At 37.1% G+C, this 23,926-nt stretch overlaps 2 protein-coding genes across 2 annotated transcripts; both read left to right on the top strand.

The window, feature by feature from the left end:
- Positions 1-1,826: 1,826 nt before the first annotated feature.
- LOC120329739 (uncharacterized) lies at positions 1,827-10,620 on the top strand. The gene is made up of 5 exons (XM_078118684.1): positions 1,827-1,972; positions 2,667-2,797; positions 3,961-4,065; positions 7,146-7,360; positions 8,073-10,620. The coding sequence occupies exons 1-5, from the start codon at positions 1,851-1,853 to the stop codon at positions 8,268-8,270; spliced, it is 771 nt and encodes a 256-aa protein (XP_077974810.1). The 5' UTR covers positions 1,827-1,850; the 3' UTR covers positions 8,271-10,620.
- An 8,142-nt stretch (positions 10,621-18,762) lies between these two features.
- Positions 18,763-23,840, top strand: LOC144430665 (uncharacterized). The gene is made up of 5 exons (XM_078118685.1): positions 18,763-18,908; positions 19,258-19,388; positions 20,429-20,590; positions 22,672-22,886; positions 23,615-23,840. Exons 1-5 carry the CDS (start codon positions 18,787-18,789, stop codon positions 23,738-23,740), a joined length of 756 nt encoding a protein of 251 aa, XP_077974811.1. The 5' UTR covers positions 18,763-18,786; the 3' UTR covers positions 23,741-23,840.
- The last annotated feature ends 86 nt before the right edge of the window (positions 23,841-23,926 follow it).

The following is a 23,926-nucleotide window of genomic DNA, read 5'->3' as shown; positions in this document are numbered from 1 at the left end:
TTTATGCCGTCCAAAGTTTGTAAACATGTAGGCATAAGAAATGAGGTAAAACCGCTGCTTTCTCGAGTATTCGTTACCGCAGAAGGGAAACTCATGTCAGCTAGTTTTGTAAGACTTGCTTTGTTCAGAATGCGCCAGACTGTTGTTTTTCTAATCGTTGATGTTTTTTTATGCAGTTCAAAGGTTGTAAACATATACAGATATAGGCAATGTAATAAGGGCAAACCGCTGATCTGTCGAGTATGCGTTACCACAGACGTAATCTCATGTCAGCTAGCTTTATAAGACTTGCTTTGTTCCGAATGCGCCAGACTGACGTGAAATTAAAACGAGAATAGACAAAGCTGAATTGTTAAATTGAGTTTTGATTCATAATGTATTTGTTAGCTGGTAGACTGCAGTCGAAGTTGTCGTGTAAGCGAACTCAGTGATAATGTATTCCAATATTTTAGTGGTTACCGTAGTAAAAATTAACGTTTCCGTCGATTTTTCCGATAAATTGGGTGAGAATTACCTACTTTCAGCACGGTGGACTTTTTTTAAATTCCAATATATATGTGTTTTATGCCACCGTAATGCCAGCCAAATGTTTAAATAATTGTACCGGATGGCATACCAGGGTGTGCCTTCTATCGTAAAACTCTTCACAACTTCTTGGGTTCGAATATTGACAATTTGGTAAAATTTAAAAATTTTGATAAGATAATCCATTTTTTTTAAACATTTCCGGCCCCGGGGAAAAAAATGAGTTTATCAATGAATAGAGGACTAATATCTAGGCCACCACTCTAAATAAAATATTTGAATTTCATTTAAGAATAAATATATGATACAATCGCATTATTGCAACAGTTTTACTTTCTCCAATATTATATTCTACATCAGTGTTTCATGACCTATGGGTCGCGAATTTTTGCAAAATATTTGAAAGTAATATATAACTGTGTCTCTCAACCATTTTTTCAAGCAGCCGAAATTTAAAAAAGAAATACATTTTGTAAAATCTCGCGAGCCAAGGATATATATACTCAAATACTATCTGACATGTAGTATTTTTATGAGCAGAATTTAACTAAATAATATAAAACAATCAGTTTTATGTAACATTTATTTCCCCAAAAATTATTTTAAAGTGAGAGACTGTGTGTTTTGCCATCAGCGAGTTTTTGAAATCGACGCGTGGCTTTACTTGAGCAAAATGAATGATGCTAATTTTTACGCAGTGATACACATGCAATTACTATTGAGCAACACTTCAATACCAAATATAAAAATAGTAACCTTCTAGTATTTTATTGATATAGCAAGCAACCCAAGAAAATTTTCAGGCGACCCAATTTTGGGTCGCGACCCATGGTTTAAGAAACACTGTTGTAGAATATATTATTAGAAAAAGTAAAACGCTTGCGACAATACGATTGTATTATATATTTATTCTCAAACAAAATTCAAATATTTATTTAGAGTGGTGACCTTGATCAAGGCCTCCCAAACTGGGGGTCGCGACGCCACAGGAAGGCGCGCAACGAATTTTACACAAAGTAATTTTTGTAGTATTTGAGGCTTTCAATTCGAAACACATTTATAAAAACTAATGTAAAACATGAATCTCGCGATTTCGAGAAAATACTTAGGGCGGAATAGCGACGCGCTTGCATAACAACAGGAGTCTAAGACTTAAAAGTTTGGAAATCTCTGGCCTAGATGATTTAATATAAAAATTTGATGATTTAATAAAATAATTCTGTCCTGGGAATGCAGAGGTTTATATACTTTGTTGAATTATTGAACATTATGACGACCCAAATCTTTGTTTCTACAGATTCTCTCGTAATAAATAATTATTAACTATGACATCACCAATAGTCACTTTGGTGCTATTTCTCTCACTTTCCATACTCACGAATGGAAGGAGACACGAGAAGATTTGTTTACAGTTGGAGAGTGTAGAAGATGTATATGGCGAAAATCGGTACGTAGCAAATTTTGCAAAGTAATATTTTGGTAATTTTACGAAAATCTTGTAATTATCAGATGAAGCAGCGACTCATTGATAACAATTTAAACCGCCTGTTATGGAGACTATATTGTTCAGTCTCATTGGATGTTTTCCAGAGCATTGATTTTCTTGTTTATTGTCGTAACAATGACTAATCAGCAATGAACCTACGAAAACGTAACAATAGCAATTCATGAAGTCGCTCAGACACTTCTTTCTCTCGGACGGATATCCAAGCATGGTTGTAAATACGCCGGTTTTGCGTGTTGTCCGTCAGGTTTTGCTTGTGCTTTCAAAAAATAGTCGTAATTCGAATAACTCGATTGTCAATATGTCTTCCGATGACCCTTAGTTTAGTTGCAATAAATAAAAATTGACACAATAAACGCTGCGATAGACTAGCCAAAATTAGCCATCAGTACCTGTAAGCGGCATGTGAGTCAGTTTGTAAGCGCTAACTTTCCAAAAACTCAAAATAAGCGTTTTAAATTTTGCAAATCGTTAAATATAGAGATAATTTTTCAGGGGTCAAGGGTCGAGGAAACGACCATAATAAGAAATGCTGAAAGATTCCGGTTCTAAATCTTCTAATTATGAGCGAAACGGCGCTTTGTGCGGAACAACTTTATGAAACTAAATAACGACTAGTATATACATTTATATTTAGTGCCGAAGTACAAACTATTCCGGGCAAAAAAGGCCCGAAAGGCGATAGAGGATTTCCTGGGCTCAAGGGATCACAAGCAGAAGTCGATTATGATGAACTTGAAGCCTTGATCAATAGAAATGTCGAAAGAGGTGAAAACTACAAGATTGTTTGATTTGCTATTGTAGTTCTTTATGCAAAACTGTTTGGTCAAATCTTCAGATGGATAGCATAGGATTTACATATTTATCCTGGGAGAGAAAAAATCCGATCAGACGGCTTAATCATATGACGATCCATGGCCTCTCGTTCGGTTACCAGTCCATGTCGAGTATGGGATTAGTTAGTCAGTTGGTTATTTTCGGAAGCATAGACTTAGCAGTTCTAGTTCTCTTGTCTGCTTCAAGCTATTTTTCAATGAAATCGTGATTGTACTATTATTAATGGTGGGTGAACAACCATACGGCGGCCAGGAGTCCAGCAATCCTTTCGTACATAACTATCCTCGCATGGGTTTCGAACCTGCGAACCCACGCAGAGTAATCAGAGGTGCGATGGCGAGCGTATTGTTAACGATTAGGACGGTGCGCCATACCACAGAGTTGGATTTTTGACTTTTGAACTTGGAATAAAGAAATGAACAACGTTTCTTTCTTTTACGAACATTCGAGAGTTATTCAACATTTTTTTTGACTTTCGTAGTGTGTGTACCGGGTTAGGGCTAGGCCATAATTTTATTCCAATTTTCCATATTTTAATTATATGACGAGTTCGGAGATTGTCTGTGTTAGCCAAGTGAATATACCCTATTTCAAAACATTAGTCATCATCTAAAACAGTGGTTCCCCAACCGCAGCCCGCGGGCCAATTGCGGCGCGCAAAGCGATTTAACATGGTCGCCGAACTTGAGTGAAATAGTTTAACACTTTATGTTTTTACCTTTTTGCGTTCTAGATTCCGTCGATTATTAGTGCTTATCATAGTTTAAGCACGTGTATATCTGTAACAAATCAATTATACCGATAGCTCAATTATACGTACCGGTACCGGCATCTTGCGGGCGCTTCGCTTTTCCGGCCCGCAAATATTCTTCCGCTTCTAATTTTGGTCAATCAACATTGCGAACCACTGATCTAAATTCTTTTTTCAATAATTCCTTGCAGCCTACATATAAACGCCATTCACTTACGTGGCAATTCAGTTGCCTCCACCAAAGTTATTCCTTTGACCGTATTTGGTGATTTTTGCAAAGCATAAAACGCAAATGTATGTGTAGACAATTGTTATGATTCCAATTTATAACATTTGTGTTTAGCAATGGAAAAGCAACGAGCAGAAATGAACGAAACAATGGATGAATTGCTGAACAGAATAGAAGAATTAGAAGGGCATTTTCCGCCTCCTGGATTCACTGAACAAGGTTTGTTGCATTTCGTTCACCGGGGGCCAAAAATAGAAGTCGAAAGATAATTATGCGCTGGGATAGGGGGGCGCGAGCAATGGGCCGATACCGGTACTGATATGTATAATTAAGATACTTATTGTTACCATTTACACGTGCTCAAACTATGATATTGACGTAACAATTGGCGGTATTTAGAACGTAAAAAGGTAAAAACATAAAGTGTTAAACTATTTCACTCAAGTTCGGCGGGCCATATAAAATCGCGGGCCGCGGTTTGGGAACTACTGCATTGAACGAATGTGAGTGTGCAGTTTTGAATTTGTATTACTGCGATTTTATACCCACACCCCGAACAAGGCTCTTTGCAATCTCCTATTGATGTGTAAAGAATCACTATTTTCTGAAGAACAGTATCTTTTCGGTTTGCCGCTAACCTAGTTAGGGTTTAGGATTCACATATTTATCCCAGGGTGAAAGAGGATGAGACGTCTCAATCATATGGTGAAGCACGGCCTCTTGTCAGGTTACCATTTCATGTCGAGTATGGATTTATTTAGCCAGTCTTCGGAAGCATGGACTTGATGGTGGAGGAAGACGTAACCGACCAGCGGTTACGTGAACCACCCTACGGCGGCGAGGAGTCCAGCAATCCTCTCGCACTTGATCATCCCCACATGGGATTCGAACCTGCGAACCCACGCAGGGTAATCAGAGGTGCGGCGGCGAGCGTTTTTCTAACGCATAGCACAATGAGCCACACCGCCGCGCCAAAGATTAAAATATAAACTGTTAAACGCTGGGGCGCGCCCCACAGGAAGGCGTAGACAATTTTTTGAGTGGGCGCGAAGCTAATTAAAAATATTTGTAAGATTTGATTTTATGCAAAATTGAGTTTCCCACCCTGGTACACGGGAAGACAAAAGCATTATCCATCACAAAACCTTGAATTAAACATCTTGTCAATCGTAAACAACTTTACTAATAAAAATAACAGAAAATTTTGCTTGTTTTTAAAAATTTTCATTTATTTCATTAATCACCTTTATCCACGTATTCTCAACGTGTTTTTTGAATGAAACATACTTTTGCCTTACTATCTGTTATTTGTGGTTCCATTACATTTGAACCCACGTACATTTGAACCCATGACAATTGCACCTGAATGCTATTGCACCTATGGAATTTTTCTTGTTTCACGGATAGTTAAACCCATACTAACCCTAACCCATAGGTTTTAGCACCCGCATATAGGTTGAACTCGTAGATATACGCATGGGTTCAAATGTACGGTCACCGTTATTTGTACCTCGTTGTTAGCTACTTACTTTTGAGGTGGGACGCGAGACTTGACAATTTTTAAAAAGGGGCGTGTCCTAAAAAGTTCAAGAACCACTTTGCTACACTATTTCACTCAAGTTCGCTTTTTGATAATTAGTATTTAAACTTGAGTAATTCACTTGGCGAGCAGAATTACCAACTCTCACCTATGCTGCCAGAATTGTTTTCATTGGTTTTTGAGGGAATGCGCGCCGTATCAGAGACCACTGTGAAGCTAGGAGAAATTTCAGCAAGAATATTTTTACACATTGAATATAGTTTCCACGCGCATATTGTGTTCACTTATATAAAACATGTAAAAATTTAATAAGGCTGATAAAAATATAAATTTACCACAGAATTTGACGATAAAATACTGTTTAAAAAATACCAACCAAGCGAAAAATGCATTTACAGGTATTCCGCAAAATACGAAATTTAGAAGTTTAAACAATTTTATCAAAATCCTCCAATAAAAAATATGTTACATTTATATTGCTCAAAATTTGAAAAATATATGGTATGTTTGGTATTATATGTGGCCGAGTCAAAACGTGCTGCTACTGTCCTGCTATAATGCAATCGAATCTATAAGGATTCTGCTTTTTTCCAATTGTGTTGTAATTAGAGATGTAACGATGTATCGGAATCAGTATCGACAATATCGGCCATTTTTCCCGAATCGGTCATGTATCGGTAATCGACCGATCTTTCCGGTCCGAAATGTTTTAAAAAATAAGTTAAAATATTGATTTTAAATCATTTTTTGCTTGGAGGGGTCGTGAACTATGAGTCATGCATGTCCCCATCCCAGCTAGTAGAAACGAGAATTGTATTCGCCTGTTTTTAGTTATTTATCAGCCAAACTAGCTCAACTAATTTGGCTCTTACCGCTGCCAAATTTTTTTATTGACATTTTTAATACATAGTAATTATGAAGAAATATATCAACACAGCACAGAAAAAAGAGCAACTAGGCGCGCAGTTTTGAATCATACAGTGGAATTGTGGTCCTTATTAACAGAACATCCACTTTGTCGTGCGACTATAAATTCCCACTGCTTATCGTCAAGCGCGAGTGTCGTTTAGTCCATCGACATCGTTAAGATAAATTCCGACTGAACTATCCCCCTACACAAGTACTACAAGTATCAAATATTGTGATTTCATTAATTTTGTTCAACTACGCAATTTCTTTATAGATTTATTGACGTGTCAGCCAAGAGTCCTAGACTATCCTAAAATATACGATAATTTTTGTTAAATATTATAAAATAGTAAAATAAAAAACTTCCTCGACGTGTTAGATACTTCTAGTCGACTCACGCAAAATAAAATATTTGTAAAATGTTTTCAAATAAAACGTAGGACGGCGGCGCTAAAATGTGTGGGCAATATTCGATATTCTTCTAAACACAAAAAACAATATTCAAAGGCCGCGATATTGATATTAAATTCAAATTGGACATACCTGCCTATGAGTTTTCTAATTGAAAACCGAGATTACTAGCGTCAGTGCACAATACCTTTGAATCAATTGATGCATCTGTATCCCAGCCATCATTTCCTATTAAGTGATATTTCTCTTTTTCAATCTGAAATAATGTGTAATGACCAAATGCTATTGTTTTAACCGTCTGCCCTGCACACTTGAGGTAATAATTACATAGTATCGGAGTATCGGCAAAATCTGCCTTTTTGTAATATCGGTATCGGCGTTTGATAACCACTTAGATCAATTATTATGATTTAACAATTGAAAAATATTTGAATTACAGATATTGTGCGTTATAACGGAAGAATGTTCATTATTTTGGCATCTGAACGAGTTCCTAAAGCATCAGCAATCGTCAAATGTCAACAGCTCGGTGGTGAACTTGCAAATATATACAATCAAAAACATATGGACATGATAATGACATTCAATCGTGACAACAAGTTGGACGGGAAATACCGAAATGACTTTCATCTCGGCATGACATACGACCCTATTGTGAGTTAAATATAAAAGCTTTATAGATTACGTTACTAACTCCCAATCCTTCCCCAATGCCTCTGCGCTAGTGAATCCGTATGCATGTAATGCAAGGAAAAAATATCATACTATGCTTTTCGGGAGTACTGCTGCACACTAACACAAATGTATTTCTGTAATGTTTCGTCTGACCAAAATCAGACTTCCTCAGACAAGCAGTTTCTAACAATGACAAGAAAAGGACAACTAAGCAGTTTAAATACGACAAAAACTAAATTTGTTTGAAATTAATTGTGACCAAACAACCAGATTGTGACATAAAAATACGATCGGTTTTCGGCAATTTTGGAATAACTGTTCCGCGATGTATTTGACCTCACAATAAGTTTCACTAAAAAATTTGCCGAGGTGTTCCTGGCTCAGCTCGTGATAGTCGGAGTTCCATTATAGTGATTTTTTGAAAGACGTTGAAGTCCTTTTATTGATGTGATAAATTTTTCGCTTATCGAGCAGCGACACCTGTGATAAAAGTCTAACTTTGATACAGATTGAATAGAAAGAAGTCGAACAATTTATATAATTAAAAATAGTATTGTATAAAAATCAAATACATTACATAAAACTCCGGGCATCGGAAAATACCGGTAACTTTTAACTTCCATAACTTTTGAATATAATCAAGTTATTCTAATAATTAAACACTCAATATTGTTTCACTTCTTTGTTTTAGAATCAGATTCTTCGTTTTCAAAACGGAACTGTGACATCACACAGTGTTTTCAAATGGTACCCAGGGTCTCCATTCAATGGGCAGAGGTATTCTGGTTACACAAACATGGATATCAGGATTGAGTCAGATTCAACAAACCCAAATCAATACATTTTCAACCACCCAGATTATAGAACATACGTCCTGTGTGAGGTTTAAACTTCCATGCAACTGTTATAGCAAACTGTCAGATAAAAAACTTAAGATGGAGAAACTCTTTCCGTGTAAATACTACGTATATCCCCAGTATGTTCCCCAGGTTTTAATTTTAGGGGGGAAGATTGTGGGAAGATTGTGTTGGGGGGGGGGGGGGGTGATGGAAATTATTGAAAATGCTAACCGTTATTGTTATGTAAAAAATAAAAGTAAAATATTCTTTTAAACAAAATAGTAAGTACATTTGTGAGCTTTCGTTAGATTATGGTCCGACTTCTTTAAACAATACAAGATGTACCTTAATAAACAGCAAATGTGCTCAAAAAATTTCATTAATTTTACCGTTTTGTTCATAATATGTGATAAATACAGGGGGCCATAAAGTGCAGGGTGTGGGCCAAAACTCTAAATGGCATTGAATTTCTTTTGCAATTTTGAAATTTTTTTAAATACATGGACACCCCATATTATTGAATTGCTTTCAGTTGTTTTTGTTCAGTTTATTCAAATATTCATTTTATGTTAAAATTAATTAAAAAAATTAAAAAAAGGGCGCTCCAGAAGTATGTGCACCAAGATGGCGCACAACCCCATAACCCTAACCTGGTCAACATACTATGTTCGGGTTGTGCGCGATATTTCTGCTCATAATTCGGGAGCACGAAAAAAAAGTTGGAATTCACATTCATGTTTCACCAAAGATAGTTCCATATATAAAAATTTATAACATATTCATTTTTTTCGAAATTTGAAATTGAAGAATTATAATATATCGTGTCTCGCATTTCAAACATCTGAATTTATCGATATTTTTGCCAAGCCTATCAATATTTAACCTTAAATCGTTTAACGCAGAGGTGGGCGAATTATTGCCCGCGGTCCGGATCCGGTCAACCGAAGTATTTCATCCGGCCCACTAGTATCTGCTGAAATTGCGATTATAGCTGTTATGGACATAGATTTCCTTTTAAAATATCGATGAAAATAACGTCATAATGACCCCGATTGTTACATTGTGCTTCTTATTATTATATGTACCAGTGATCATATGTACCACAAGGGGGCGTAGACAACTTTGAGGGGGCATAAAGTTAATCATAGTCAAAAATATATGTTAGATTTGATCTTGTCCGCCTTATTTTGGTTATTCAAATTTCTTTATTGTTTAGAGATTGCAGAGAGTCTGTTTTTCTTGTATTTTTATTATCTTTATCCTGGAGCATGTTTAAGAGTTCAACTTCATGCTGCTAGTTCAGAGTATCTAGAACTGACATGGACAAACTATGGCCCGCGGGCCAAATCCGGCCCATTGGGTAATTCAATTTGGCCCGCCTGATGCTGCCACAACCGAACTATAACCAAATTTTGATGTTTTAGCTAAAAATAGCTCAAGAAATTTGTTGAAATTGCGGATAAATTTAGTGTCGGCACGAGGCTTACTGTTTGCCACGTTTGCTTTTGTAACTCTGTAAATATCATTTATAAAATGTAACGTTTTACGTCACACTTAGATGGCCCGCCAGTCTAGGTGGCTAAAATATTTGGCCCGTGGCCCAAAACCCTGCCCACCTCTGACTCTAGAACCTTCCATACAATCGTTAGCATGTTTACTCCAATCCTAGGAGTCCATTGTTACGTAATTTTTATTACATTTATTTAATTATTTACGTTCCATCCTTATTGTTAGCTAGTTATTTTTGAGATGGGGCGCAAAACTTGACAATTTCTAAAAACGGGGGTGCGGCTGTAAAAGTTTGAAAATCACTGATAAAAACCTCAGTCTAGCTGTTGAACTAGCTTTTGTAAATGAACTGTTTTTTATTCATAATTTTTCATATTAAGCTCTGAGCTTCCGCCCCAGTATCCAAGTCTATTATCTGTAAAAGTTTGAGAACCAACGATATAAACGTCAGTCTAGCTGTTGAACTAGCTTTTGTAAATAAACTGTCTTTTATTCATAATTTTTCATTTTAAGCTCTGAGCTTCCGCCCCAGTATCCAAGTCTATTATCTGTAACTGGCCAACTCAGAAAAGTAATTGTCCACCCCTGGTGAACGCAAAATAGATCCATTTGGAAAATTTAAGATTAACAAAAGTTGCAAATAAAACTGTGGAATACTTGGATATTTTGATATGAACATCTCCGGACGTAATTCATTTATATTTTATTACTTTTATTTTTTATTTTATGTTTATTCTACAATAAGCATTGCAAAATAAAAACAGGATTTTCATATTAACATTGCTATAGAATTGCGTAAATAAAATATTACGCTAACATTGAAAACCTATTATCAGTTGGCAGTATTTTATTTTTTCATGATCATGTAAATACACTTTGTACAAACATTAAAAAAAAACGTAAAATGGTATTTCCTAGTGAAGGGGGGCGAACAACCAATACTGGTTATCAAGCAGCGACACCCGTGATTAAGTCTAACAGTAATCAGGAGAAAGAAAAAAGTCAAACATTGTATGTATCATTAAAAAAACGTTGCATACGAAAATACAATTTCGAGCACTGCCGAGCAAGGTAACCACAGAAACGGCATTTTAAATACAAGGCAGCACTGAATATGGCGCTCTAGAAGTGTGTGTACAAATATGGAGGTAACTAATTCGCCTATTTTTCAACTGCAACACCTACGAACGCGTGCCAGCAAGTATAGAAAAGCACACAAAGGAATACATCAAAAAGAAAGAGAATAGTGTAGAGCAGGGGTGTGCAAAGTGCGGCCCGCGGGCTAAAGGGGCCCACGAGGACAAATTGTGCGGCCCGCGGAGGAGTACTAATTTTGAATGGTGCGGCAAGCTAAATTAATTTTTAAGATATTTATGCGTTTTCTGCGAGGACCCCTTATGATGACAACATGAGATCAATAACAAAAAGAAACTAATTTGTGCCTGCAACTAATATAAAGCCTATGTTAAATGAAGGTGCGGCCCGCGGTTATGCCCAGTTATTGATACTTGGCCCGCCTGCGAAAAAGGTTGCACACCCCTAGTGTAGAGTCTAACATCTAGGGAAGACCTTAGACCAGCGGTTCTCAAACTTTTAAAGCCGGGCCTCCTTTGTCAAATTTGTCAAATCTTGCGTCCACCTCAAAAATAACTAGCTAACAAATGCTGAATGTTCCCCAGGTTTTAATTTTAGGGGGGAAGATTGTGGGGGGGGGGGGGGTGATGGAGATTATTAAAAATGCTAACCGTTATTGTTATGTAAAAAATAAAAATAAAATGTTCTTTAAACAAAATAGTAAGTACATTTGTGAGCTTTCGTCAGATTATGGTCTAACTTCTTCAAACAATACAAGATGTAACTTAATGAACAGCAAATATTTAAATGTGCTCAAAAAATTTCATTAATTTTACCGTTTTGTTCGTAATATGTGATAAATAAAGGGTGGTCATGAAGTGCAGGGTGTGGGCCAAAACTCTAAATGGCATTGAATTCCTTTTGCAATTTTGAAATTTTTTCAAATACATGGACACCCCATATTATTGAATTGCTTTTAGTTGTTTTTGTTTAGTTTATTCAAATATTCATTTTATGTTAAAATTAATTCAAAAACTTAAAAAAAGGGCGCTCCAGAAGTATGTGCACCAAGATGGCGCACAACCCCATAACCCTAACCTGGTCAACATACTATGTTCGGGTTGTGCGCCATAATTCTGCTCATAATTCGGGAGCACGAAAAAAAAGTTGGAATTTACATTCATGTTTCACCAAAGATAGTTCCATATATAAAAATTTATAACATATTCATTTTTTTCGAAATTTGAAATTGAAGAATTATAATATATCGTGTCTCGTATTTCAAACATCTGAATTTATCGATATTTTTGCCAAGCCTATCAATATTTAACCTTAAATCGTTTAACGCAGAATTGGGCGAATTATTGCCCGCGGTCCGAATCCGGTCAACCGAAGTATTTCATCCGGCCCACTAGTATCTGCTGAAATCACAATTATGGTTGTTATGAACATAAATTTCCGTTTAAAATATCGATGAAAATAACGTCATAATGACCCCGATTGTTACATTGTGCTTCTTATTATTATATGTACCAGTGATCATATGTACCACAAGGGGGCGTAGACAACTTTGAGGGGGCATAAAGTTAATCATAGTCAAAAATATTTGTTAGATTTGATCTTGTCCGCCTTATTTTGGTTATTCAAATTTCTTTATTGTTTAGAGATTGCAGAGAGTCTGTTTTTCTTGTATTTTTATTATCTTTATCCTGGAGCATGTTTAGGAGTTCGACCTCATGCTGCTAGTTCAGAGTGTCTAGAACTGACATGGACAAACTATGGCCCGCGGGCCAAATCCGGCCCATTGGGTAACTCAATTTGGCCCGCCTGATGCTGCCACAACCAAACTAAAACCAAATTTTGATGTTTTAGCTAAAAATAGCTCAAGAAATTTGTTGAAATTGCGGATAAATTTAGTGTCGGCACGAGGCTTACTGTTTGCCACGTTTGCTTTTGTAACTCTGTAAATATCATTTATAAAATGTAACGTTTTACGTCACACTTAGTTGGCCCGCCAGTCTAGGTGGCTAAAATATTTGGCCCGTGGCCCAAAACCCTGCCCACCTCTGACTCTAGAACCTTCCATACAATCGTTAGCATGTTTACTCCAATCCTAGGAGTCCATTGTTACGTAATTGTTATTACATTTATTTAATTATTTACGTTCCATCCTTATTGTTAGCTAGTTATTTTTGAGGTGGGGCGCAAAACTTGACAATTTCTAAAAAAGGGGGTGCGGCTGTAAAAGTTTGAAAATCACTGATAAAAACGTCAGTCTAGCTGTTGAACTAGCTTTTGTAAATGAACTGTTTTTTATTCATAATTTTTCATATTAAGCTCTGAGCTTCCGCCCCAGTATCCAAGTCTATTATCTGTAAAAGTTTGAGAACCAACGATATAAACGTCAGTCTAGCTGTTGAACTAGCTTTTGTAAATAAACTGTCTTTTATTCATAATTTTTTATATTAAGCTCTGAGCTTCCGCCCCAGTATCCAAGTCTATTATCTGTAACTGGCCAACTCAGAAAAGTAATTGTCCACCCCTGGTGAACGCAAAATAGATCCATTTGGAAAATTTAAGATTAACAAAAGTTGCAAATAAAACTGTGGAATACTTGGATATTTTGATATGAACATCTCCGGACGTAATTCATTTATATTTTATTACTTTTCTTTTTTATTTTATGTTTATTCTACAATAAGCATTGCAAAATAAAAACAGGATTTTCATATTAACATTGCTATAGAATTGCGTAAATAAAATATTACGCTAACATTGAAAACCTATTATCAGTTGGCAGTATTTTATTTTTTCATGATCATGTAAATACACTTTGTACAAACATTAAAAAAAAACGTAAAATGGTATTTCCTGGTGAAGGGGGGCGAACAACCAATACTGGTTATCAATCAGCGACACCCGTGATTAAGTCTAACAGTAATCAGGAGAAAGAAAAAAGTCAAACATTGTATGTATCATTAAAAAAACGTTGCATACGAAAATACAATTTCGAGCACTGCCGAGCAAGGTAACCACAAAAACGGCATTTTAAAGACAAGGCAGCACTGAATATGGCGCTCTAGAAGTGTGTGTACAAATATGGAGGTAACTAATTCGCCTATTTTTCAACTGCAACACCTACGAACGCGTGCCAGCAAGTATAGAAAAGCACACAAAGGAATACATCAAAAAGAAAGAGAATAGTGTAGAGCAGGGGTGTGCAAAGTGCGGCCCGCGGGCTAAAGGGGCCCACGAGGACAAATTGTGCGGCCCGCGGAGAAGTACTAATTTTGAATGGTGTGCGGCAAGCTAAATTAATTTTTAAGATATTTATGCGTTTTCTGCGAGGACCCCTTATGATGACAACATGAGATCAATAACAAAAAGAAACTAATTTGTGCCTGCAACTAATATAAAGCCTATGTTAAATGAAGGTGCGGCCCGCGGTTATGCCCAGTTATTGATATTTGGCCCGCCTGCGAAAAAGGTTGCACACCCCTGCTGTAGAGTCTAACATCTAGGGAAGACCTTAGACCAGCGGTTCTCAAACTTTTAAAGCCGGGCCTCCTTTGTCAAATTTGTCAAATCTTGCGTCCACCTCAAAAATAACTAGCTAACAATAAGCTACAAATAACAAATAGTGAAGCGACCGTATATTTTATTCAAAAAACATCTCGGAAATACGTGGATGGAACGTGAATATCCAAAATAAAAAAAATGTAAAAATATATCCAAAATAAGGCAGGGAAGATCGAATCTAACAAATATTTTTATTTTCAAGTAGCTTCAAGGGCGCTCCAGAGGTATGTGCACCAAGATGGCGCACAGCCTTATAACCCTAACCTGATATACATACTATATTCAGGTTAAGTATGTGTATTAAGATGGTGCACAACCTGATAAACCTAACCTGATACTCATACTATGTTCAGATTAAGTATGTGCACCAGGATGGCGCACAACCTGATACCTCTAACCTTGTACACATACGATGTTCAGGGTAATTATGTGCATTAAGATGGCGCACAACCCGATAACCCTAACCGGGTACACATACTATGTTCAGGTTAAGTATACGCATTAAGATGGCGCACAACCTGATAAACCTAACCTGGTACTCATAGTATGTTCAGATTAAGTATGTGCACCAGGATGGCGCACAACCTGATGCCTCTAACCTTGTACACATACTATGTTCAGGGTAATTATGTGCATTAAGATGGCGCACAACCCGATAACCCTAACCTGGTACACATACGATGTTTAGATTAATTATGTGCACCAAGATGGCGCACAACCTGATACCTCTAACCTGGTACACATACTATGTTCAGATTAGGTATGTGCACCAAGATGGGGCACAATCTGATAACCCTAACCTGGTACACATACGATATTCAGATTAGGTATGTGCACCAAGATGGCGCACAACCTGATACCTCTAACCTTGTACACATACTATGTTCAGGTTAAGTATGTGCATTAAGATGGCGCACAACCTGATAAAGCTAACCTGGTGCACATACTATGTTCAGATTAAGTATGTGCACCAAGATGGCGCACAACCTGAAAACTGCACCAAGATGGCGCACAACCTGATAAACCTAACGTGGTACACATACTATGTTCAGGTTAAGTATGTGCATTAAGATGGCGCACAACCTGATAAAGCTAACCTGGTGCACATACTATGTTCAGATTAAGTATGTGCACCAAGATGGCGCACAACCTGAAAACTGCACCAAGATGGCGCACAACCTGATAAACCTAACGTGGTATTCATACGATGTTCAGATTAGGTATGTGCATCAAGATGGCGCACAACCGGATACCTCTAACCTTGTACACATACTATGTTCAGGTTAAGTATGTGCATTAAGATGGCGCACAACCTGATAAAGCTAACCTGGTACACATACTATGTTCAGGTTAAGTATGTGCATTAAGATGGCGCACAACCTGATAAAGCTAACCTGGTGCACATACTATGTTCAGATTAAGTATGTGCACCAAGATGGCGCACAACCTGATAACTGCACCAAGATGGCGCACAACCTGATACCTCTAACCTTGTACACATACTATGTTCAGGTTATGTATGTGCGCATCGCTTTCAATTCACTTCGGCTGTAGTGAGCACTGATGTGGAAGATTTGTCTATTTCAGCATGTTGTATTCAACCTCCTTTTACAGCGAGCAGTGAATTTTACATAGGGCAAGGTGTGTTTCGTGATTTTTGTTTGTTTATTCCGGCCATCTATATCCCAATATCGGTTCTTCTTATCACATGCACCAAATCTTGCGCTCTGGTCGACATCGATGTTTTTTTTTTTTGAGCGTTTTGCTCAATAAAATCAAAAGCTGTTGTGAGATCATTGGTCGAGGATTTCAATTTCGAGGAACCCAAATTCCCAAATTTAGTTCATTATGATTATTATCTTTCGTGTAGGCCAGGGCTACAGACCGGTCGATCGCAAAGGCTCGAGTAGCCGATCGCGTCTGATATTGAGTGAATTATATGGTTCCCCACAAAGAATTGCCTTGAACCAGTTTCATGCAGCGCCTGTGAAGTTTATTATTATAAGAAGAATACAGTACTGTGCATGTGCAAAATACGATACACACACAGTATTCGAGTCTGGGCAAGACCGATAGAGCATATTATTACGTAACAAATGCAAAGGGTGCCTGACCGACGAACGACCTTTTAATAACTTCCGCGTACTGCAGAAATGCCTACACGTTCGTCGATCGAGGCGGTACGTGAAAGGTATTGTCACACTCCAACAGTAGAGTGATAAATTTATTTGCAGCAGTGGCATCAGAATATCAAATGTTTTCTAATTCGAAGCGAGCAAAGAATCGGACATGTTATTAAATAGATACTGAAGTTTGAGCAGTCTTCTTGGCAGCGGTGGAATTTTATGTAAACGTGTGTAGATTTATTTGTATATTTACTACCCATTCGTTTTAGGGTGCTTCCGAAGTATGTGTACCAAGATGACGCACAACCTGAACATAGTAAGTGTACCAGGTTAGAGTTCAGGTTGTGCGTAATTTTGGTACACATACTTCCGGAGCGCCCGCTTTTGTGTATGTCACAGGTGGGCACACCGCGGCTCGCGAGCCGCATGACTTTTTGTGCGGCTCTTCTCGATAACATAAATTATTATTAGAATTTTACCTAAGAGATAAACTTTGATTTAAACTTTTTTGATTTATTAAAAGTTGTGAAAGTTTTCGTCAATGATTAAGACGAATTATGTTTTAATATGAAAATCGCTGTAGCGTTGAATTTTGAATTTAAGTCAGTCAAGTAAGCAAATCTTTCGTCACAATGGTCAATGTTTATTGATGCGTCGGCGGTATTGTAGCTTGATTGCGGCTAGTTAGTCTAAGTTACTGTGCGATATGTCATCAATTAAGAAACGAAAGTACGAAGATAAAAACAGAGTTGTCAAGTCAGAATGGGAAGAAGAATACGCATTTACCAGTCAGGAGAATGAACCATTGTGCTTAATTTCTCATAAGCTACTAAGTAAGAATAAAGTCAGCAATGTTAACGGCACCATGAAACGAATCATGAAAACTTCTTACGAGACTACTCTCGTAAATCAGCTATAAGGAAACAAAAATTAAATGAGCTCAATTTGTGCATATATTTGAGCATAGCTGCCTTGTTTATCTATTTATTGTTATTAGACTCTAGTGCGAATTTCTTTTCTGTTCATGGTATTTTAATATTAATAAATTCACAAATTCTGCGGCTTTTTTAAAGTTCTGACTTGCAGCATACGGCTCTTATACCAAAAAATTGTGCCCACCCCTGGTGTATGACCTTATTACCGATCAGTCGATCGCTAGCTATTTTGAAGATTTTAGTCGGTCGCGGTCGAAAGCAGGTTTGCCACCCCCGGGTGTAGGCTTCTATCATCCTTTTATATATGTCTTAAAGAATCTATGTTGATGAAATTACTTCTTACATAAATTACGCTTTAACTTAGTTAAATATACGATTCCGTCGATTTATATTATTCATTTTACAGAGTAAAAAAATGTATTGTTCCAATCATTCTCTGTTTTAATATGTTTCACGTCTTTCTTTGATTTAAAAAGGGGGGGGGGGGGTAGTCTCATAAATCGCATTCATCGTGTCGCAATTAAATATATTCGCGACAACTATTCCACTTTATTTGCGATCAATTCATGGCGCTAACTTTACCTAGGTTGCCCGCAAGGGGTCATCAGCGAGTTTTTGAAATCGACACGTTTATTTTGCTTAAAAGTTTTTACGCAATGACACACATGCGATTCTTGAGCAACACTTCAATACCAAATTAAAAATTAATAAAAAATTCACTATAAAATAAAGTTAGTAACTTTTAATATTTTATTGAAAAAGCAAGCACTCCAAGAAAATTTTTAGGCGACCCAACTTCGGGTCGTGTCCCATGGTTTAAGAAACCCTGATGTAGAATATAATATTGGAGAGAGTAAAACTCTTGCGACAATGCGATTGTAATATATATTAATTCCTGAATGGAATTCAAATATTTATTTAGAGTGGTGACCTTGATCAGAGCTTTCCAAAATGGGGGTCGCGACCCCACAGGGAGGCGCGCAACAAATTTCACTCAAAGTCTTTATTATACATTTTTAAGCTTTCAATTCGAAACACAATTATAAAAAATAGTGCAAAACATAAATCTAATGAGTTCGAGAGAATACATAAGACGGAATAGAAGCGCGTGCTTGCAAAACAAGAGGACTCGCGAGCTTAAAAGTTTGGGAAGCTCTGGCCTAGAGGATTTAATAAAAAAAAAATCTTTTAATAAATAAACTTTGATATTATACTTGCATAATCTTGCCTAATAATACTAATCTGGGAATGCAGAAGTTTATAAATTTTGTTGAATTATTAAACATTATGGCGACACAAATCTTTGTTTTTACAGATTCTGTCGTATTAAATAATTATTAACTATGATATCACCAATAGTCACTTTGGTGCTATTTCTCTCACTTTCCATACTCACGAATGGAAGGAGACAAGAGAGGGTTTGTCTACAGTTAGAGAGTATAGAAGATGTATATGGCGAAAATCGGTATGTGGCAAATTTTGCAAAGTAATATTTTGGTAATTTTACAAAAATCTTGTAATTATCGGATGTAGCAGCGACTCATTGATAACAATTTAAACCGCCTGTTATGGAGACTATATTGTTCAGTCTCATTGGATGTTTCCCCGAGCATTGATTTTCTTGTTTATACTTGTAACAATGACCAATCAGCAATGAACCTACGATAACGTAACAATAGCATTTCATGAAGTCGCTCAGAAACTTCTTTCTCTCGGACGGGTATTCAAGCATGGTTGTAAATACGCCGGTTTTGCGTGTTATCCGTCAGGTTTTGTTTGTGCTTTTAAAAAAATAGTCGTAAATCGATTTTTAGTGACGAAGTACAAATTATTCTGGGCAAAAAAGGCCCGAAAGGCGATAGAGGATTTCCTGGGCTCAAGGGATCGCAAGCAGAAGTCGATTATGATAAACTTGGAGCCTTGATTAATGAAAAAGTCGAAAGAGGTGAAATCTACAAGATTGTTTGATTTGCTATTGTAGATCCATATGCAAAACTGTTTGTCAAATCCTCAGATGGATAGCATAGGATAGGATTTACATATTTATCCTCGGAGAGAGAAAATCCGATAAGACGGCTTAATCATACGACGATCCACGCCTATCGTCCGGTTGCCAGTCCATGTCGGGTATGGGATTAGTTAGTTATTTGTTTTCAGAAGCATGGACTTGATGGTGGATGAATCACCCTACAACACAGGAGTCAAGCAATCCTCTCGCACATAACCATCCCCGCATGAGATTCGAATCCGCGAACCCACGCAGAGAAATCAGAGCTGCGATGGCGAGCGGTTTAGTAACGCTTGGTACGATGTGCCTCACCGCCGAGTTGGATTTATGACCTTTGAACTTGTAATATAGAAATGAACAACTTTTCTACGAACATTCGAGAGTTACATATTTTTGGTTCTCCCGTAGTGTGTGTACCAGGTACATATAAGCGCCATTCACTTACGTGGCAATCTAGTTGCGTTCACCAACATTATTTCTTTGACCGTATTTTGTGATTTTTTTAAAACATAAACGCAAATGTATGTGATTTCATTGTCAGTAGACAGTTTGGCGCATGTTCACTAAATGAAGCGTAAGCACTTCTAGTTGGTTTGAAACAGTTATTTTTGCATATAGTATTCCTAACCCCCCACCTGACTAAGGTAAAGCTACGATCGCCCGAAAAGGCATCTCGCCGACGATAAAGAACTCGCGAACGCCAGCGATCTCTCTCATATTGAGACCGTCATGACGAGAAAACGAGAGAGATAGCTTGCTCGATTTCGGGTGATCGTCTGCGCGTTTTAGACGGCAATCCGTATACTTTAACGGGCGTTATTTCGTCACTGTGATTTTGCAGTGATGCAATTTTTGGATGACGTAATCAGGTGGGGGTTAGAAATGACATATGCAAAAATGATTATGCCACGCCAACAAAAAGTAGTTTAGTGAACTAGGCCCGACAATTGTTCTGATTTTATAACATTTGTGTTAAGCAATGAAAAAGCAACGAGCAGAAATGAACGAAACAATAAATGAATTGCTGGAAAGAATAGAGGAATTAGAAGGGCAAGAAAGCACAAACACGTTTGAAGATGCAACAACGGCTCCTTCCGTTCCACCAACACTTTCTCCGCCTCCTGGATTCACTGAACAAGGTTTGTTGCATTAAACTACTAGTGGTTCCCAAGTCACGGCCCGCGGGCCAATTACGGCCTCAGTATCGACAATATCGGCCATTTTTCCAGAATCGGTCATGTATCGGTAATCGGCTAATTTAAGACCGATATTTCCGGTCCAAAATGTTTTAAAAAATAAGTTAAAATATTGATTTTAAATCATATTTTGCTTAGAGGGTCGTGAACTGTGAGTCATGCATGTCCCCATCCCAGCGAGTAGAAACGAGAATTGTATTCGCCTGTTTTTAGTTATTTATCAGCCAAACTAGCTCAACTAATTTGGCTCTTTCCGCTGCCAAATTTTTATATTGACATTTTCAATACATAGTAATTATGAAGAAATATATCAACACAGCACAGAAAAAAGAACAACTAGGCGCGCAGTTTCAAATCATACAGTGGAATCGTAGTCCTTATTAACAGAACATCCACTTTATCGTGCGACTATAAATTCCGACTGTTTATCGTCAAGCGCGAGTGTCGTTAGGATAAATTCCGACTGAACTATCCCTCTACATATAGGTATGAAATATTGTGATTTCATTATTTTTGTTCAACTACGCAATTTCCTTATAGATTTATTGACGTGTCCGCCTAGAGTCCTAGACTATCCTAAAATATACGATAATATTTGTAAAATATTATAAAATAGTAGAATAAAAAACTCCCCCGACGTGTTAGGTACATTTAGTTGACTCACGATTACAATTAAACACAAAATAAAATATTTGTAAAAAATTTTCAATTAAAACGTGGGACGGCGGCGCTAAAATGTGTGAGCGATATTCGATATTCTTTCAAACACAAAAAACAATATTCAAAGGCCGCGATATTGATATTAAATTCGAATTGGACATCCCTGCCCATGAGTTTTCTAATTGAACACCGAGATTACTAGCATCAGTGCACAATGCAACTGAATCAACTAATGCATCTGTATCCCAGCCATCAATTTCCTATTATGTGATATTTCTTTTTTCAATATGAAATAATGTGTAATATGAATAATGCCCAAATGCTATTGTTTTAACCGTCTGCCCTGCACACTTGAGGTAATAATTACATAGTATCGGAGTATCGGCAAAATCGGCCTTTTTGTAATATCGGTATCGGCGTTTGATAACCACTTAGATCAGGGGTCTCAAACTCGCGGCCCGCGGGCCAATTGCGGCCCGCAGGACGATAGTTTGCGGCCCCCGCCTTGGTATGAAAGTTTAGTGTTAGTGCGGCCCGTAAGTCACTCAGCTCAGTTAGAATGATTGATGCATTTAATATAAAATCAGGACAAATAGAGCAAAACAAAATATTTTATAATCTATCCCCCGAAAGGCATATGCGGTACTGTAACCTATTAGTACCGTACCTGTAAGCATGATATTCGATGGTCCTTTGACCACGAAGAAAATTTTCTTATACTTTACCATTGCAAATTCCTGGTGCTTATTTTAGAGGTGGCTTCGCGAGTTTAGGCCTATAAACTGGGGTATATGTTTCACGTCATCAATTTGATTCAAAACATTCAACAACCTGTTTTTCGTCAGTACCTGTAGAGAAGTTTAGCCTAGTCTATCACAGCTATTTTTAGACTAATTTTTGATTACGGCAATTAAGCTACGACGCCCAAGCAATCAGAATGATCATTGAGTTCTTTGATTCATCCTTGAATTTCTGAAACACAACCCAAAACTAACAAATAGCATGCAAAAACGAGATAATGTTTACAAACATGCCTGAAAATATTTCTGAGTGACAAATGTCTGAGCGTTTGCAAAAAAGTTTATTGTTACGTCACTTTTTGCGTCTTGCTGATTAGCCAATATTACGAAATAAACAAGGAAGTAGATGCCCGGGGAAAGGTCCATCGCGGAATTACTTACATTTATGTTTTGCGTATACAAAAAGATTTGACTCTTCAAGTTTAATGCTTTTATTGAGAAAAACCGGATGCGGCCCGGACTCACTAAAGCTCCGTCTCAGCGGCCCGCAGGTAAATTGAGTTTGAGATCCCTGACTTAGATCAATTATTATGATTTAACAATTGCAAATTATTTGAATTACAGATATTGTGTGTTATGACGGAAGAATATTCATACCGTTGGCATCTGAACAAGTTCTTAAAGCATCAGCAATCGCCAAATGTCGACAGCTCGGTGGTGAACTTGCGAATATTTACAATCAAAAACATATGGACATGATAATGACATTCATTCGTGACAACAAGTTGGACGGGCAATCATATAAATATTTTCGTCTCGGCATGACACACGATCCAATTGTGAGTTAAATATAAAAGCTTTATCAATATTACTATCAGTAGAGATTACGTGAGACTAACTCCCAATCCTTCCTCAATGCCTTTGCGCTAGTGGATCAGTATGCATATAATGCAAAGAAAAAATATCATACTATGCTATTCGGGAGTACTGCTGCACACTAACACAAATGTATTTCTGTAACGTTTCGTCTGACCAAAATCAGACTTCCTCAGACAAGCAGTTTCTAACAATGACAAGAAAAGGACAACTAAGCAGTTTAAATATGGCGATAACTAAATTTGTTCGAAATTAATTGTGACCAAACAACCAGATTGCGACGTAAAAAATACGATCGGTTTTCGGCATGGAATAATTGGTCCGCGATGTAATTGATCTCTAAATAAGTTTCACTAAAACATTTGTCGAAGTCCTCCTGGCTCAGCTCGTGATAGTTGAGTTTTTTTATAGTGATTTTTTGAAAGACGTTGAAGTCTTTCTAATAACGTGATAAATTTTTCGCTTATTGAGCAGCGACACCTGTGATTAAAGTCTAACTTCGATACAGGTTGAATAGAAAGAAGTCGAACAATTTATATAATTAAAAATAGTAATGTATAAAAATCAAATACATTACAAAAAACTCCGGGCTTTAGAAAGTAGCGGCAACGTTTAACTTCCATAACTTTTGAATATAATCAAATTGTTCTAATAAATAAACACCTAATATAGTTTTACTTTTTTGTTTTAGAATCAGATTCTTCGTTTCCAAAACGAAACTGTGACATCATACAGGGATTTCAAATGGTACCCAGGGTATCCATTCAATGGGCAGAGGTATTCTCGTGACAAAAAACATATTCATCAGGATTCATGAAGATTCAACAAGCCGATATCAATACATTCTCAACCACCCAGATTATTCCCGATACGTCCTGTGTGAAGTTTAAACTTTCATGCAACTGTTATAGCAAACTGTCAGGGCAATTTCAGGTGGTGGTAAATATTTTGGTATTAGTGATAAAACGCGGCTCCCGAAGTATGCGAACCAAGATGGCGGACA

Source organism: Styela clava, chromosome 12 (assembly GCF_964204865.1).
Source record: "Styela clava chromosome 12, kaStyClav1.hap1.2, whole genome shotgun sequence".
Lineage (NCBI taxonomy): Eukaryota > Metazoa > Chordata > Ascidiacea > Stolidobranchia > Styelidae > Styela > Styela clava.
The sequence above is the reverse complement of the archived record's forward strand: the minus strand, read 5'-3'. Positions and strand labels throughout refer to the sequence as shown.